Below are 13,527 nucleotides of genomic sequence, written 5' to 3' on the forward strand. Positions count from 1 at the left end.
TCAGCTCCAGAGCAACTTCGGCGCTTCGGCTCCCGTACTGCTGACTATTCGGATCTTTAGGGCAGAACACGAGACGGTCAACTCGCTGCTCCGCGGACCTGACTGCGTTCTGAGGTGAGCTGAGAGGCCCCTCCCTGTGAGACTGCGTCAGTGCTGGTGACGTCACGCTGACTTGACGTCCGTAGTTCATGGTCTTAACATCTGGCCTGGGCTCGCCTGGGGCCTGAGGGCGGGGCGCGAAGATGAGCCTAGTGGCTCGAACTGTGCTCTCTCACAAGGAGTCAGTTTTCATGCCTTTTAAACCAACGCAAGTACGTGGCTTATAGTACCTGATACCGGTAAAGGTTTGTATCTTATCTCCCTGTTTCATTTTCACCCAGTCGCACACTTTGCAATAATTCGCACCTGTATCCTGCACAAGGCATCTCAGGTTCGCGCGAAGGGAACAGCTTCCGAGCAGAGCTCTGCAGCTTGCCCATGCTACCCAATCTACGTTAGGCTTCCTTCAAAAGGTCTTCCAGGAAGGATAATTTTTCTTTTAATTTTTTTTAACGTTTATTCATTTTTGAGACAGAGAGAGACAGAGCATGAATGGGGGAGGGTCAGAGAGAGAGGGAGACACAGAATCTGAAACAGGCTCCAGGCTCTGAGCTGTCAGCACAGAGCCCGACGCGGGGCTTGAACTCAGGGACAGCGAGATCATGACCTGAGCCGAAGTCGGACGCCCAACCGACTGAGCCACCCAGGCGCCCCCAGGAAGGATAAATTAATGGAACTTCTGTTGAAGGTTCTGAATTGATGCCCTGTGTCATTCAGATTAATTACAAATTCCTTGACATTTAAGAAACACCGTAAACCCACGGGCGCCTGGGTGGCTTAGTTGGCTGGACATCCCACGTCAGCTCAGGTCATGATCACCCGGGTTGTGGGCTGGAGCCCCGCCTCAGGTTCTGTGCTGACAGCTCAGAGCCTGGAGCCTGCTTCAGATTCTCTGTCTCCCTGGGGCGCCTGGGTGGCACAGTCGGTTGAGCGTCCGACTTCAGCCAGGTCACGATCTCGCGGTCCGTGAGTTCCAGCCCCGCGTCAGGCTCTGGGCTGATGGCTCAGAGCCTGGAGCCTGTTTCCGATTCTGTGTCTCCCTCTCTCTCTGCCCCTCCCCCGTTCATGCTCTGTCTCTCTCTGTCCCCCAAAAAATAAATACACGTTGAAAAAAAAAATAAATTAAAAAAAAATTAAAAAAAGATTCTGTCTCCCTGTCTCTCTACCCTCACCCTCTCTCTCTCTGCCCTTACCCTGCTCTCGCGCTTTCCCTCTCTCTCTGTCTCAAAAATAAATAAACATTAAAAAAAAATAAAAGAAACACCATAAACCCAGCTTATAGGTATGTCCATTACTCTGAAATTATGCCCGCTACTTGCTCAGTTTTTTCCTTTCTTCCTTGTACATGATTATTTTACACTAGTCACACTGTTGAATCACGTGTATTCATATGCCTCTTTGACCTAAGTGGTGAACTCCCCGAGTCAGAATCTAACGTTCACTCACCTTTATAATTGTTTCATAATGGATAGTACAGTGATATTTGTTGAAATGAGGGAATTGTCTGTTTTCTTTTTTTTTTTTTTTTTTTGTCAAACTAGATCTGTTTTGCTATCACCATCTTTTCATGCAAATCCAACAGTTTAGTTTTAATGAATATATAGTGCGCCTGTTCCCTGCTCTCAAGAATCTAATTGGATACAATCAGCCATGTTAACTGCGATACAAGGCAGAATTTTATGTGTTATAAAGGTGAAAAAGGAGGCAGCAGTCATATCTTTTGGGAAGAATCAGGGAGGCTCCCAGGAGGAGAATGTGATGGTTCTTGATGAATGAGTAGAAGTTAGTAATCAAAAAAAGTGTAGTACTAACACCAAAACCAACAGACAGTGAAAGAAGGTCATGAAGCTCACAAACATACCCAAGTAATATAAGAATTCCTAAGATAATAAAGGTGGCATCAGAAATCAGTAGGGGAAAGGAAAACTTACTCAATTGATAGTGAAGGAGACATGATTGTGACGGGAAAAAAAAAAAAAAGCACAAAACAAAAACTCCTGTGTCCTGCAACAAAAAATAACAGGGGCACCTGGGTGGCTCAATCGGTTGAGCGTCCCACTTCAGCTGAGGTCATGATCTCATGGTTTGTGGGTTCAAGCCCCGCATTGGGCTCTTTGCTGTCAGCGCTGAACCCCCTTTGGATCCTGTCTTCCTCACTCTCTGCCCCTCCCCCACTCATGCACACGCTCTTTCAAAAATAAATAAAACATCAAAAAAATAACTACAGAGGTACCTGAGTGGCTCAGTCAGTTGAGCATCCTACTCTTGGTTTCTACCCAGGTCATGATCTCGTGGTTTGTGTGTGTGAGTCTACACTGGGCTCCGTGCTGGCAGTGTGGACCTGCTTGGTTTCCTCTCTGCCTCCTCTCTCTCTTGTGTGCCCTCTCTCTCAAAAATAAATAAATAAACTTAAAAAAATAATAACTACATGTGTAAAAAACAAAACCATAAACAAACTAGAATACAAATGCAAGTGAAGATGTAATTGATTTAGGGATAGGAAAGAGCCTTTTAATTATGGAAGAATTGGAGGAAATTACAAAGGAAGAGATTGACTTGACAATAAAAATGTTAAGAAAACACAATGCATGGGGCGCCTGGGTGGCGCAGTCGGTTAAGCGTCCGACTTCAGCCAGGTCACGATCTCGCGGTCCGTGAGTTCGAGCCCCGCGTCGGGCTCTGGGCTGATGGCTCAGAGCCTGGAGCCTGTTTCCAATTCTGTGTCTCCCTCTCTCTCTGCCCTTCCCCCATTCATGCTGTGTCTCTCTCTGTCCCAAAAATAAATAAACGTTGAAAAAAAAAAAAAAATTAAAAAAAAAAAAAAAAAAAGAAAACACAATGCCAACATTGTAACATATGTCAGACAAAAATTTAATATGCTCAACATTTTAAGATGTAGTAATCATAGAAATGCAGATTGAACTATTCAATTTTCCCCTATCAGGTTTTTTTTTTTGTTTTTTTGTTTTTTTAATTCTTAAGTGCTGATAATCATGCAGTGAGTTTGTGTTTCTACATTGCAGATGGGAATGTAACTTGGTATGACCTTCTGGAAAACATTAGGCAGTATACATTAAGGTTAAATGAGAATATATGTACAGTGTCTAGGACAGTGTGTGATAAGCTCATGCTTAATAGGTGTTAGTAATATCTATCATTATTTTTACTGTTGTTATCAATAGCATCATCATACCTTTTCATCAGCAAAGCACCTAGTATAATACCTTGAACTTAATGGATATTTGCTGAACATTTGATTGGCTAATTCTCCTTGTCTCATAAGAATTTTATAGGAAAAGATAGTCAATGACAGGTCAACCTGTTAAAACATTAAAATTATAAAGCAAGAAGTTACCTTGAATGATCGTATGGTTCAGCCTATAAACAGGATACTTTGTACAGTAGTGATAAATGTTTCTTATTGATGGTACGTTAGCTATCTTTTGCTGCATATCAAATAACCCCAGACTACACCTTCAGGGCACTGGGCTGGCTAAGTTGGTAGAGCATGTGACTTTTGATGTTGGGGTGGTGAGTTCAAGCCCCACGTTGGGGTAGAGTTTACTTTTTAAAAAAAGTATTTGGAGAGCCTGGCTGGCTCAGTCAGTAGAGCATGCAACTCTCCATCTCAAGGTTGTGAGTGTAAGCCCCTGTTGGGCATAGAGATTACTTTAAGAGAAAAAAAAAAAAAAAACAGGGGTGCCTGGGTTGGGCACGTGGCTCATGATTTTGGCTCAGGTCGTGGTCTCATTGTTCATGGGTTCGAGCCTTGCACCAGACTCCACATGGAGCTTGCTTGGGATTCTTTTTCTCCTTCTTTCTCTGCCCCTCCCCCAGCCTGTCTCTCTCTCTCTCTCTCTCTCTCTCTCTCTCTCTCTCTCTCTCTCTCTCAAAATAAATACACTTGGGGCGCCTGGGTGGCGCAGTCGGTTAAGCGTCCGACTTCAGCCAGGTCACGATCTCGCGGTCCGTGAGTTCGAGCCCCGCGTCGGGCTCTGGGCTGATGGCTCGGAGCCTGGAGCCTGTTTCCGATTCTGTGTCTCCCTCTCTCTCTGCCCCTCCCCCGTTCATGCTCTGTCTCTCTCTGTCCCAAAAATAAATAAACGTTGAAAAAAAAAAAATTAAAAATAAATAAATAAATAAATACACTTAAAAATAATAAAACAAACCCAAAATGTTGTGGCTTAAAACAGTAAAAGTCCTGTATTATCTCTCCCAATTTCTGAGTCAGGAACTCAGGAACGGTTCAGCTGGGCATTTCTGTTTCAGTCTCAGACTCAGAAGGTTGAAGTCAGATGTTGTTGGCTAGGGCTGTGGTCATCTGAAGATTTATTTGGAGCTGGAGAATCCACTTCCAAGGTGATTCTCTCACATGTCTGAGAAGTTGGCTTCGTCTGTTGGCCACAGGGGCTTTTCTGCAGGATAGCTTGAGTGTTCTCACAGCGTGGCAACTGGCTTATTCCGGAGGAAATGATGATCTGAAAGACCAAAGCAGAAGCTGCAGTGCCTTTTATGACATAGCCTTGACCATGTTCAGGGCCAGCCTTGATTGAATTTGGGCAGGAGAGTAATGAAGTGCATGAATGCTAGGAAAGAAGGATCAGTAGAGGCTACCCCGGAGGCTGGCTCCCACAGGTGAGGATGACATTTTCAGCTGGAGAATTGTTTATCTTCTTAAAAATGTCTCATTTTTTAATGACTTCTTATGGCTTCTCATGGAAGCCGTTAAAAGTGCTTCTTTGTAGTATTGCTCAAGAAGTTGTTTCTTAATTTCAGCCATGATCTCTCCTATTAAGTCTAGAAAAACAGTTGTGTTCAAGACTATTGATTTAATACTGCTCTTTACAGCTTGAAAATTTCCCTACTGACAGTACCAGTGACAAAACCATTTTAGTGACAACAACCCTTTTGGGGGGCAAAAGACCATTAAGAACAGACTGTGTTTTATGTGTGGCCAATAGACACATAAAGTAACATACACCAGGGCACCTGGGTGGCTCAGTCAGTTAAGCATCTGATTCTTGGTTTCAGCTCAGGTCATGATCTCAGGTTTGTGAGATCGAACCCTGAATCAGGCTCTGTCTAACAGCATGGAGCCTGTTTGGGATTCTCTCTCTCTCTTTCTCTCTCTCTCTCTCTCTCTCTCCCTCCCTCCCTCCCTCCCTCTCTCATGCTCGCATTCTCTTTTTCTTTCAAAATAAATAAATAAAATACATTAAAAAAATAAAGTAACATATACCAAAAATAATTTTACAACTTAATGATTATGCCAGTTAATTATCACTCAAGTTTTAAATCATTTGGACTCACTTCACTTTTGCTGTTCTATTTTATTGACATAATATTGACATAATAATAAAACTCATTGATTTAGCACTTACTGTGTGCCAGGTGCTTTACATATCACTAATATTCCAACAAACCTTCAAAGGTGTAGTTATCACCATTTTATTGTGGAGTAATTAAGTAATGTGTCCAAAGTACACAGCCAGTAAGTGGCAAGGCTGAAATGCAAGCCAAAATCTGTGTCTCTTTCCTTTCTCAAGCATGGCTGCTGTTAGGGAGTTATCCCCATACGCATAGGCCTCCCACCTGAGATGTAAGAGACTTCCACATTGTTATTCAGGCATTCTCAAATTGTTTCTGTAGGTGTCTCCCATACTATATTGACAATATGGTTGAAAGATATGATTTCAGGGGCACCTCGTGGCTCAATCGGTTAAGCGTCTGACTCTTGATTTCTGCTCAGGTTATGATCTTGTGATTCATGTGTTCAAGCCCTGCCTCGAGGTCTGGGTTGATGGCATGGAGTCTGTTTGGGATTCTTTGTCTCCCTTTTTCTCTGCCCCTCCCCTGCTCACGCTCATGTGTGCATGCACATGCACTTTCTCTCTCTCTCTCTCTCTCAAAAATAAGTAAACATTTTTTTTTTAAAGGAAAAAAGATATGATTTGAGAAGTCTTTTTTGGCTTACCAAGAGGAACCGGATATTTCATATAGAACAACCTCTCATTTTCTTTTCAGATTATTTACTAAAAAATTTCAGACAATTAGCGATACATTATATAGCTCTTTAGCATCTAACTTTCAACTAAATTACCTTCTCTGTTGTATGTAAAAAAAAAAGTCTGACCAGGGGCGCCTGGCTGGCTCAGTCAGTAGAGCATGTGACTGACTCTTGATCTTGGGATCATGAGTTCAGGCCCCATGCTGGGTGTAGAGTATACTTAAAAAAAGAAAAGAAAAGAAAAAAACACTTTTTTTTTTTTACACTTAATTAACTTCCCATTTTGTTTTTCTACACTTCTAAATATAATGTGATTTTGAAATCAAGATTAGGAGATTATACAGGGTGATGAATTGAGGGAACTCATCCAAGCTTAAAGAGAAAAAGAATAGTTTAGATCTGTTCTCTAAATAACCATTGATTAATATTGGTATAGAACTGCATTGTCCAATATTTGGTAGCCACTAGCAATATGTGGCTATTTACATTTAAATGAATTGAAACTAAATAAAGTTTGAAATATGGTTCTTCATTTGCACTAGCCACATTTCAAATGCTCAGTAGCCAACCATGGCTAGTGGCTGTTGGACGACACTGATACCAAAATTTGTATTATTACAAGAAAGTTCTATGGGACAATGCTAGGAAGAAGCGATATCAGAAGAAGGAATTTCACGGATAAAACAAAATAAGCCAAAATGAACGGCAAAGTCTATTATTATTTTAATCCTACTTCATACTTTTTTTCTTGACAATATTCTCATTTATGCTTTCTCTTCATAGTGTTTTATATGTATATACTTCTTTTTAAAAAAATTTTTTTTTTAACCTTTATTTATTTTTGAGACAGAGAGAGACAGAGCACGAACGGGGGAGGCTCAGAGAGAGGGAGACACAGAATCTGAAACAAGCTCCAGGCTCTGAGCTGTCAGCACAGAGCTCGACGCGGGGCTCGAACTCACGGACCGTGAGATCATGACCTGAGCCGAAGTCGGACGCTTAACTGACTGAGCCACCCAGGTGCCCCTATATGTATATACTTCTAAATAAGAAATAAGTACAACTAAACTTATGGAATACTTAATAAATTCCAGGAATTGTGCAAAGTGCTTTACATGAATTAAGTCATTTTTAATTCTTACGGCAATACTCTGTTGTGGAAAATTTGGAAACTATTTAAAAAAGAGAGAAAGCCGAGCTCAATCCCCAAACCCGGAGATAATCAGGGTTCACATTTCTAGTGGATGCTGTGTGGTATGCTGCCCAGATCCCAAGCTGTAGCTGCCAGGGGTGTCGGCTGCTAATGACTCACGGTGGCTTCTCTCCAAAATTGCCTTCTGTGAAGGAAACTGCCTCATCCTGGGTTACAGTCTGTCCCTGGGGGCGACTCAGATCCAAGGACTGGTCAGTTGTGAGGTACCAGGCAGAGTCCCTCAATTGTAACAATCTGGGACATTCAGCTTTAGAATTCCCCATGGGACCCGCCAGTTAGAGCCTCTGTGGCAAGTGCCCTGCGGTTCACCTCCCTCTGCCCCGTCCTGCCTCCCTCAGAGGTGCTGTTCCTGAAAGCACTCTGGAGTAAAATCAAGCACCTGCATGCACCTCCCTGCCTCAGTCTGTTTCCTAGAAAACCCAACCTAAGTCAGCATTTTCAGAACGTGAGTTCTGGGTTTTTTGTATATAACTGTTCAAGTTTTTTAAATCTGTCAAAACTTTTTTCACCCCAACAAATTTGATGATTTCTTATCGAGTGTTTTGTATGTTCGTTTATTAGTTGATAACATTTCTAGGAATAATTTTGCATGTACTTAAGTATGTTTCTGTACCACAGTTTTTAACAGTCTCCTGGGATTCATCTGGCACATCATACTCCGTTAATCTTGTATTCTCAGATGTTTTGGTATTTCCTGGTTTTCACTGTGGCAGACCCTAGAACTCAACAGACCAACACCCATTCCCAGTTTTCCTCTTACTTGCCTGCCTATAGGATAGGAAAACCAAATATTCCCAAATGTTCTGTTTTCTTCACCTTACCGAAGATTACTGAGGTTGAGGGAGAAATTCCAGGAAAGGGAGGCATACGTGTATTGCCTTCCAAATAAAATGAGACAGTCACAACTGGTATTTGTTGTCTATTCTTTCTGCTTTGTGAGCCAGGGGAAGTCTAGAGCTGTAGTAGCCATCTTTCATCCCTGAAGGGAAAGTCAAGAAAATTCAAGGCTTTTGACTTTGAGAAAATTCAGCATTTAAACCAATGCCAGCAATGACCTATCTCTGGATTTCTTGTTATGAGGAGAAAGATAACTTTTTTTTAAGCTACTTGTGTTTGGGTTTTCTGTAATTTACAGCTAAAATCATTTATAAATGTCACTGATCCTGGAGTGCATGGGTAGCTCAGTCAGTTGAGCATCTGACTCTTGATTTCAGCTCAGGTCATGATCTCAGCCAGGGTCATGAGATTGAGCCCCGCATGGGTCTCTGTGTTCAGTGTGGATGGAGCCTGCTTAAGATTCTCTCTCTCTCTCTCTCTCTCTCTCTCTCTGTCTGTCTCTTTCCCTTTCTCCCTCTGCCCCTCTCCTCTACTCATATGCTCTCTCTCCAAAATTAAAAAAAAGTCAATTGTTCTTGACATTTGTGATTAGAGGTAATGCAGTGATGAACATTGTATGTAAAAACCTGAATAGCAACAACTTAACATAAAAATCAGGGAGGAAGAGAATTAGGATCCTGCGTTTACAACATTTCTTCTTCTTGACCCTATGCAGCTCTGTGCTTAACCTTCCCACTTTCTTTTTCTTGTGGAGACCAGAGAAATAGCACACATAAGTCTTCTCAAATTTTTCCAAAAAACAATAGTAGTTGGAAGGGGAAATAGGCCTTTTATACATGAGAAACTTATCTCTCCAAAGAGGATATTTTGGCAAATGCACCATGCCATGGTGTCATATCCACTAATACAGAATCAGCAGGGCTTTTTGGAGCATGTACTGTGTGAACTGGGATGCATTTTAGATTGTCAAGAAGTAACTCTCCATATATTTGACAGGAAATCATTAGTATCTCCAGAGTTAGGATATTTCATTCTCTCAGAATGAACATGGAGAATCAGAGAAGCTGAACTGAACTACCATTTGAAGTAAAAAGAGCAGTGTTAAATTGCAAACTAGGTAACGAAATTGTATTTGAGTTTGATCCCAGCTTTCTAGTGACAGGTACTTGACAGCGTGAAACCCGAATCTGGTAAGTCTACCTCCGTGACTGCTTCTTACTCACCCGGTCTTGAGACTGTTTCTAATTCTGCAGCCCCAGAAACCCTCAGGTTGTCTGGTTCTGGTTCAAAGTGAAGGCATGGGGATGCTTTTTGATAGCATAGTGAGAGTGTCTTAAGTTAGAGACGTTCTGGCTCATTCCTCCTAGTGTCTTTAGGATGGGAGATAGCTCCAGATCTGGCCAGACTGCTTGCCAGTTTGCTCCAGACTACACTGCCATTCACGGGCACAGACTAAAACTGAACTGGCATGAGTGATAAAGTGAAAAAGCAGCCTAAAGAAATCATATATCTGATAGGAGCTTAATACCTAGATTATATAAAGAACTCCTATAGCACAGCAACAAAAAACATATATCCCAATTTTATTTTTTCCTTTTATTTTTATTTATTTTTAATTTTAGGTAGGACCCATGCCCAATGTGGGGCTTGAACTCATGACTCTGAGATCAAGAGTTGCATGCTCTACTGACTGAGCCAGCCAGGCACCCCCATATATCCCAACTTTAAAATGGGCAAAGAAGATATACAAATGATCAACAAGTATATGAAACAATGCTTGACATCACATCATTAATCATTAGGGAAGTGCAAATCAGAACCACTATGAAATGTCACCTCATACTCATTAGGATAGCTATAATCAAAACACCAGAAATAGTAAGTGTCAACAAGGATGGGGAGAAATTGGACCTCTTTTGCACTATTGGTAGGAATGTAAAGTAGTACAGCTGCTATGGAAAACAGTGTGGGGGTTCCTCAAAAAAGTTAAAAATTAGAGGGGCGCCTGGGTGGCTCAGTCGGTTAAGCGTCCAACTTCAGCTCAGGTCATGGTCTCATGGTTCATGAGTTCAAGCCCTGCATCGGGCTCTGTGCTGACAGCTCAGAGCCTGGAGCCTACTTCAGATTCTATGTCTCCCTCTCTCTCTACCCCTCCCCTGCTCGCTCTCTCTCTCTCTCTCTCTCCCTCTCAAAAAATAAATAAACATTAAAAAATATTTTTTTAAGTTAAAAATTAGAATTACCATATGATCCAGCAATCCCACTTCTGGGTGTATATCCAAAAGAATTGAAAGCAAGATCTTGAAGAGATATTTACATACCTATGTTTATAACAGCATTATTCACAATAGCCAAGAAGTGGGAGCAACCCAAATGTCATAAACAGAGGAATGGATAAACAAAATGTGGCACAGACATACAACGGAATATTATTCAGCCTTACAATGGAAATAAAGAAATCCTGTCATATGCTACAGCATGGATTTTGAGGACATTATGTTAGGCGAAATGAGCTAGTCACAAAAAATTAAATACTGTATGATTCCATTTATATGAGGTATCAAGAGTAGTTAAATTTATGGAGATAGAGAGTAGAATGGTGGTTGCCAGAGACAAGAGGGGAGAGGGAGAGGGAATGAGGAATTACTATTTAAGAAGTGTAGGGTTTCAGTTTTGCCAAAATGAAAATGTTCTGGAGATCGCTGCAGTGTGAATATACTTAGCCCTGGAGAAGGGAAGGGGGAGGAAGGCGAGGTGAAGGTCATAAGTGCCCACAACGCTTAAAATATTTACTGTCTGGGTCCATTACAGAAGTTTACTAACCCCACAAACCGTATTATTCATGGCCCATTTCACAGTTTTTGTATTTTCTTGGTGTATTAGGTGCAAGCAGTAGGAACCACTCACATCATTTTGAGCAAAAAGGGATTTAATACAGGGAGTCAGGAGTTTAGCAAATCATTGGCCAGGGTCGTTGGGTCACCGGGGGTCTCCAGGAGTGATTCCTAGCACAAGACTGCTATTCTGGCCTACTGGGAGAGCCGATACCTCTGCAACCATCAGAGAGGTGGCCGTCAGTGGACTCCGTGAGCACTGTAGAGTTCAAAGACCTGTCACTGTAGCTGTGATCTGAGGATCAGGAAGTACTGCTTCCCCTGTGACGACCTCTCAACACCCACAGAGTTGGCACCTGGACACTGAACTAATGCTGAGGAAGGCCCAGTGGGTGCACAGGTGAAACAAACAGGTGTTCTGTTGCAGCAGCAACAAAGCGAATGACTCCAGCCCCAGATCCACCTTCCAAGTGCTTCTGACTGGCAAAAGCAGAACCCTAACTGCAGGGAGATGAGGGGAAACGTGGTTTTTCCTTCTTTAGCCCCTGCAGGATCAGAGAGCACACTAGGGGTTTGGAGTGGATGCCGAGAGCCAGCCGAGGGCACCCACCACAGCTGGCCTGTGGCTTCAGGCTCTTTCCAACCCTTCTCACTTTGGCCAACTCCTTATCCTTTTATCTGAGAAACCTCTGATGCTCCCTTCCCTACCTCCTCCCTTCCTAGATAGGATGTCCTTCCGTGAGTTCCCATAGCTCTAAGCTCTGGCTCAGCCATGTACGTACCACTCCGTATGATAACAGCCTGGTTCCTTCCTCCACTAGATTGCAGGCTCCTTGAAAGCACAAACTCAGTCTTATTAACATGTAGGTAATTGGTGTATATTTGTTGAGAATAATAGTTACCATAATATAACATCAGAAATAGCGTCTCTTCTCCTGTTTTTGTTGTTCCGTACTCTTGTGTGCTGGTATCTGTACACAGTGCATGCTCAGTAAATATTAACTTCCTGGTCGGAGCAAAGAGAAATTCCACCAATGCTCTATATGTGTGTATTCTAATTTGACTCTGTCTTCTTACATAGGTTAGTAATACTGTGGAACAGCTAATGTTTGAACAGTTTCAACGTATGTGTACATGTACATACGCTCGTGAGTATATATATAATCCCCGCAACTATTCTATTAGGTAGGCGCTAATAGCGTCTACTATTTTTATTCCCATTTTATAGATGAAGAAACTGGGGCTTAGATAGGTAAATATGTTATCTATAGTCACACCTAGTGACAGAGCTGAGACTCACATCAGGGTCTAATATCAAAATCTGTACTTTTAGCCACGATGACGATGATGTTGATTGTGATGACAGCTGTGGTTCCAGACATTGTGCTCGGCATTTTACATGTGTTTTCTTAAGCAATATATTTCCTTGCAAAGAACTGATGCTTAAAGGTTGTTACATGTGGTAAGGTAGATAAACCTCTTGATTATCTGTGGACTCTGCTGCTAATTCACTGTGTGACTTCAGGCAAACTACTAACCCTTCTGAGCTCTCATTTCCTTCTCTGCAAATCAGTGAATGATTTTTAAAATATTTCTAGTTCTAAAATTCCAGAACTCCGTGAAGCAATTCTACTTTGTTTTTCATTCCATAATTTTTACTTCTTAGCCTCTGAATTCTAAGTAGGATTCCTATAGGATCTCGATTTTATTTCAGTGTTTGCTCATATCTTCATGGTACCTTGTCTGGTGCTCAGCACAGTTTGTAACAGCCTCATAGAGGTATAGATGGAGATTTCTGTAAATCTCCATTTATATAAATCAATTTATATAAATTGAGATCCATCCAAGGGGAAATACCCGTCTTCACAAGAAGCCATACTTATTGTTATATGTTACCTTCCTTTGGAGATGACATTCAAATATAACTTAGGGCTACCTTAGAGATAATCATCCATCCGCACCCTTGGAAGCTTTTCTGTAGTCTGAGATAAGATTCTTATCCTTAAGGCAAAGTTGTGGTCACTGCCTAAGCATCTACTTTTCTGACTGAATAAAGAAAGGTTTCTTTTTTGAAAATTGTGCTGGGTACTCGTAAAAGGGTTCTTGGTCTGTGGATAATGCCAGATACGGTAGGGAGTTTTCTTTCTTTCTTTCTTTCTTTTTTAAAATTAATTAATTAATTAATTAATTTTATTATTATTATTTTTTTAATATATGAAATTTATTGTCAAATTGGTTTCCATACAACACCCAGTGCTCATCCCAAAAGGTGCCCTCCTCAATACCCATCACCTACCCTCCCCTCCCTCCCACCCCCCATCAACCCTCAGTTTGTTCTCAGTTTTTAACAGTCTCTTATGTTTTGGCTCTCTCAGTAGGGAGTTTTCTACAGGGAACCTGTTTTTATTCTTCTCCCTATCTTTTACAGTACAGTCAGAAACTCACAAATCATTCAGTAGCTTTTCTGAATCTTTGAGAAATTATTTATTAGAAAATGAGTTAAAAAAGAACTAGAATTCTCCCCCAATAAATAAACC

The 13,527-nt window shown here is 41.6% G+C and overlaps 2 protein-coding genes across 3 annotated transcripts in view; one reads left to right on the forward strand and one right to left on the reverse strand.

Moving 5' to 3' along the window:
* Window positions 1-23: 23 nt before the first annotated feature.
* The window catches only part of XPOT (exportin for tRNA), a 165,537-nt gene continuing 152,033 nt past the window's right edge, over window positions 24-13,527 (forward strand). For both annotated transcript variants that reach the window (XM_045464979.1, XM_045464980.1), the window contains exon 1: window positions 24-114. The gene's annotated coding sequence lies outside the window, so the exon portion shown is untranslated. The remainder of the gene's footprint in view (window positions 115-13,527) is intronic.
* Window positions 4,243-13,527, reverse strand: part of CB4H12orf56 (chromosome B4 C12orf56 homolog) — a 114,351-nt gene continuing 105,066 nt past the window's right edge. The window contains exon 13 of the mRNA XM_045464990.1: window positions 4,243-4,577. Within this exon, the coding sequence (XP_045320946.1) occupies window positions 4,556-4,577 (22 nt within the window). The 3' untranslated portion in view covers window positions 4,243-4,555. The remainder of the gene's footprint in view (window positions 4,578-13,527) is intronic.

This window comes from Leopardus geoffroyi, chromosome B4, assembly GCF_018350155.1.
Source record: "Leopardus geoffroyi isolate Oge1 chromosome B4, O.geoffroyi_Oge1_pat1.0, whole genome shotgun sequence".
NCBI lineage: Eukaryota > Metazoa > Chordata > Mammalia > Carnivora > Felidae > Leopardus > Leopardus geoffroyi.